At 35.9% G+C, this 5,275-nt stretch overlaps 1 protein-coding gene across 1 annotated transcript; it reads left to right on the top strand.

Moving 5' to 3' along the window:
* The first annotated feature begins 1,366 nt into the window (after positions 1 to 1,366).
* LOC7497253 (UV-stimulated scaffold protein A homolog) lies at positions 1,367 to 4,023 on the top strand. Its single transcript, XM_002302597.4, has 2 exons — positions 1,367 to 1,763; positions 1,885 to 4,023. Exons 1-2 carry the CDS (start codon positions 1,581 to 1,583, stop codon positions 3,655 to 3,657), a joined length of 1,956 nt encoding a protein of 651 aa, XP_002302633.1. The 5' UTR covers positions 1,367 to 1,580; the 3' UTR covers positions 3,658 to 4,023.
* Positions 4,024 to 5,275: the final 1,252 nt, after the last annotated feature.

Below are 5,275 nucleotides of genomic sequence, written 5' to 3'. Positions count from 1 at the left end.
ACATAGCAAAATGGATTTTTTAAACTGATGGAAGCATAGCAAAGGCTTGGTCCATAAAGTTTTTTTTTTTTTGATTCGAAGAAACCCCACCCTCCGGAAAGCGTATTTTATGGGTCCAGATGAGCGAGTAAAACCCCGGCTGTCCCAAGCTCTTACAAGAGATGCATGCCCTGACTTAAACTTGAGACCTGCTGTGCAGATCTCAAGTTCTTTACCATCACGCTACGCTCCTTGGGGACTTGGTCCATAAAGTTGATGAGTACTTCAGGATCAACTAAGAGAAAACAAAGTTTTGAGATGAAGTTAATAGACTATTGGTGGTTTGGCTCCTTGTTTCAACTGGATTTTAAAATATATATATATATATTGAAAAAATTAATGTATTTTTGTGTTTTAAAATTATTTTGATGTCAAAAATAAATTTAAAAACAATAAAAAAATATATTATTTTAATTTATTAAAAAAAACATTTTAAAAAACAAATATTATTATTATCCCAAACACCTTGTATAGATGCTTCAGGGCGGAAAATAAATTAACCAGAAATCTTAACTAGGTAAATGATGTAGACATGGAGGTGCAGAATTGAATATTTGCAAGGTAACATTGCTGCAATATGCGAAGAGAACATCGGAACCTTAGCGGAAAATATTTGTAAATTCTCCTCCAATTATATTAGCTAAACCATAATTTTATGTCATTATTATTAATATTTTTATAATAAACAAGAATTTTATTTTTAATTAGAATATAATCATGCCTAAACTCCCGGTACTATTGTAGCGCCCATTTCTAAGTTTATCATCACATACTATTTTATCATGTTTAACTTAATTAATTGATGTATTTGTTTTTCCTATTTTTATGGCATAAATCCACTTTCCACTATTGAAATTATCTCTTTAATTTTTTATTTATTTATGATTAACTATTTTCTATATTTAAGATTAAGTCCATTCGCTAGTTCATGCCTTCTTTCAGTCTAGCAAAAACAAATGGAAATATCTCTATTTTCTTTTTCATGAATAAAAATTCATGAAACAAGAACTTCTAAAACCTAACACAAACATGTAACTATTTTCTTTTCTTTTCCATTCTAGTTTACTAAAATATTAAAAAAGTAATTTAATATTTTACATTGCTAAAAAAATGCATGAGTATGAAAGGAAAAAAAAACTCACTGATTTGCATTGAACAAACTTACTGATTTGTAATAAATTAAGTAGTTTGATGCATGAGGTGAACTAGGCTCACTTAATATTTTTTCATAAAACAGAGGAAAGGTTACCATAATAATCTTCATTAATTAAATTAATTTTATATCGTTGAATTTACGATAAGGGTCTTCATCAATCTTCAATGTGAGAACTCAGTTAGAAGCTCTGGCAGAACATGGGGGGAATAATGTAAATTAACTGACAAGACGACACAGGTCGTAATCAACTACTGACCGACTCATATAGACTTGGAGCGAATTTTGATCCAAACAAGCAAAGGTACCAAATGAGGTAGTTAATGATTATATAAAGTGTGAAATTTTTCAAAATTCTGTTTGCCTGATTACTTCGCCGCGGGGATTAATGGAGATGGAAGAGGATGCGGGAAAAGTGAGGGCGTTGATAGAGAAGGCCACCAATTCCACGGCGGCCCACGTCGACCCCCGCCTCCTCAAAGGCATCAAAACGGTCGTCCGATACTCTGACTCGGAGCTCCGACTCGCCGCCCAAATCCTAATGGATTTCATGAAACGCGACCACTCCCAGGTCCCCTTCTCGCATTATAATCCAATTTTATCATTAGACAATTATTCCAGTTTGTTTGGTTTTTTTTTAAGGTGTAATTTAGGGTAAAATTTATGTATATATATGTGTTGTGATTTTGCAGGTTAGGTATTTGACGCTTCTAATAATTGATGAACTATTTATGCGATCAAAGCTATTTAGAGCTCTAGTTGTTGAGAATTTAGATAAACTATTAAGTTTAAGCGTGGGATTTAGAAGAAACCATCCGCTTCCTGCTCCACCGGCAGTTGCGTCCGTTTTGCGTTTAAAAGCGATTGAATTCTTGGAGAAATGGAATTCTTCTTTTGGAATTCATTACAGACAGATTAGATTAGGTTTTGATTACCTTAAAAACACGCTCCGGTTTCAGTTTCCAAATGTTCAGGCCAATGCAGCACGAGTTCAGCAAGAGAGGAGGGAAAGGGAGATGAGGACGAAAGAGATCCTAGTTAACAAGTTTGAGGCTTTGAAGGAGAATTTATCCTCGTTGAAGGAGGAAATTCGGGAAACTGTTGATGAGATTGGGGAGTGTTTAGAGATTGTTAAGAATAAAGAGGAGAATGTGGTGATTGGCGCTTTAGATGACGATGAGGATTTTGAAGAGTTTCATCCTTTGGAGTTGCGTCAGCTCCGGCTTGATTCGTTGAAAGAGGGGGAGAAGGTCTGCGAGAATAGTGAGAATAAAGTGGTTTTCGATGCATTGAGGGAGTTGTACAAGCTCTTAGTGACAAAGCATTTGGTTTCGGTCCAAGAAGGAATCTCTATTCTAATCAGGGTTGAAGTGGAAGATTTGAGATTAAGAGATTCTATGCTCAAGGAGTTCATTGACATCCGAAATCACCTTCAATCAATGAAGAAGAAATGTGTTGAATCAGGTTGCGTTCTTCCAGACATTACAAAGCATGACAAAGAAGAGGAAGAAGATTTTTGGGAGGAGGGTAAGGTTGAATCAACTGGCCTTGGGAGTTTTAGTGAACCCATTAAGCGATCTGAAAACTCTTCTGCACCATCAACTTCTGGAGAGGTGAAAAATGAACCTTCTGAATGCAGTACTGAGAAGTCGAAACGTGATGGGTCTCCGGGTCGTGAAGGTGGTGGAACTGATTCCAGCTCTCTTCGAAGTAAGCTCATGGCTGAAGCTCCAGTGATAGAGTGGGGCTCTTTTTTGGACACTTGGGGTTCAAACAGGGATGTTTTAGCCAACCACAGGGGCTTGGAGCTTGAAAGTCACTGGGGTAGGGTGGACCATGATGCAGTTATTCCAGCAAAGAAAATTGCTGAATTGAACCTTCAGGCAACTCTTTACAAAGAAGACCGAGTTGAAACCCAGCCATGTCGAGCTCCATTACGGAAGGGTGGACTCTGTCAGAGAAGAGATTTGAGAGTTTGCCCCTTTCACGGACCCATCATTCCCCGTGACGATGAAGGAAATCCTATCAACCAGGACACTTCAACTAGTGACGTGACTCTTGATTTAGGGACTGATTTAGTAGAGCAATTAGCCAAAGAAGCTGCGAAGAATGTTTGGGACAGAGATAATGAGGAAGCAAGGAAAAGAAAAATGGACAAACATTCACAGCAACGAGCTAGGCTTGCAAAGATACGAGAACATAATCAAGCTGTTCTGAGGGATGCTGCAGTGGCTTCAAATTCTGGATCTTCAGGTATTGGGGACGATGTCGAGGCATCGAGGAGGGACAGTTTGTTGGCTAGAAACAAAATGGAAACTCTCGCGTCAATGTTGCACAAGAAAGTAACCACCAAAGATAGGTTGTCTCGGAGACTTTTGAATACCAGGGCAAGTGATGCAATGACAAGGCAGCTTACACTGGGAGAAGATGCTAATTATAGAGAAGCCTTTCCAAATCAATGGTAGAATATGGATATTCCATTGTTGGAATGTCGCGCTTTCTTAAAGTACCGAGCATCTGAAGATACTTATGCTGGTAATGGGCCCCAATAGTGCCATCCATGTTGACGGACAAGCAGTTTCAGACTTTCAGTTGCATGTTGAAGCATAAGAATTTTGCTGTACACATTGTGTGATTTTGGAGAAAGACGAGTACTTTTGTAAAAACTTTTGTAATTACAAGCTTTGATTGGAAGATTTTGTAATGATATGTTTTTTATTTCTTCCCACAAACATTGTTGTGTCATATTTTAATCACAGGACAACACTGAAGAAGTGGAACACTGGAGATTATTATATAATATATTAAAATAGCTTAGTGTTTTGTTACTATTTATTAATCTAATTATAAATTACCGTGGTTTCGAGCACTGTAATGACACAGAGCTATTATTGTCATAAAAAGTTGCAAAGACCGCAGGAGGAGGGTGATGTTGTCTTTTTATTAGGATGTATTTGACATTGAAATAATAGTTTGAAAGAAAACAATCAGTACAAATTTTGATGGGGCATGGTGGGGCTGTAGACATCTGGCCCTGGGGCTACCATGCCTTGGGCGCTAAAACCAGACCCGCGCGCCTAGGGTCTGCAACCCGCTCGCTTGGGCCTGCAGAACCATGCGCTGGGTGCAAACTCGCACGCTTGGGTCTTTTCCGACCCGCGCCTGGGGTTTGCAGACCCCCCGAGGGGTTGCAGACCCGTGCGGCTGAGTTTGCAGACCCTGCAGAGAAAAAAATAAAAAAAAATAACAATTATTATTATTATTATCATCATTACTAATTAAAAAAAACAATTATTACTACAAAAACTTGAGTCGAACAAGTTTAATATTATTATTTGTATTATAAATATTATTATTATAATTAAAAGTATTAATATTAAAAATATTATTATTTGTGTTATAAATATTATGATTTTTATTATAATTAATATTATTAATATTAAAAATACCATTATTTTTATTAAAAATATTATTATTTGATTATAATTAATATTATTAATATAATAATTAATACATTTGTAAAAAATATTATTAATATTGAAAAACAATAATAGATTTGCTTTGAATGGTAAAAATAAGAATTATTATTATTATTATTATAATTAGTAATTTTTTTTAAAAAATTATTATTACAATTGAAGAAAAACCATAATTTTTTTTATAAGATTAAGAAATATAAGAATTTGGCCAAACAAGTTAAATCTTATTATTAATATTATAAATATTATTAAAATTAAAATAAATATTATTACTATAAAAAACATATATTTGATTTTAAGAGTAAAATCAATTATTATTATTGTTGTTGTTATTATTATTATTATTAACTTGGGTCTGACATCCTCTTCCAGACCTAAGAAAAATGGGGTTGGAAATGAGCGTCTAACCCAAGTTACTTGGGTGTGGGAACGCAGACCCAAATCACTTGGGTCATGCAACCCCGCCTAACCCAAGGCTTTGGGGTCTGGACCCAAGGTTGTTGGGTCCGACATTCAGACCCATAGGTAATGCGTCCGTGTTCGGACCAAGGCTAATGGATCCGCATCAGGACCCAATTCTCTTGAGTCCGGTGTCAGGACCCAA

The sequence above is a fragment of the Populus trichocarpa genome, chromosome 2 (assembly GCF_000002775.5).
Source record: "Populus trichocarpa isolate Nisqually-1 chromosome 2, P.trichocarpa_v4.1, whole genome shotgun sequence".
NCBI lineage: Eukaryota > Viridiplantae > Streptophyta > Magnoliopsida > Malpighiales > Salicaceae > Populus > Populus trichocarpa.
This window is presented reverse-complemented; position numbering and strand designations above follow the sequence as displayed.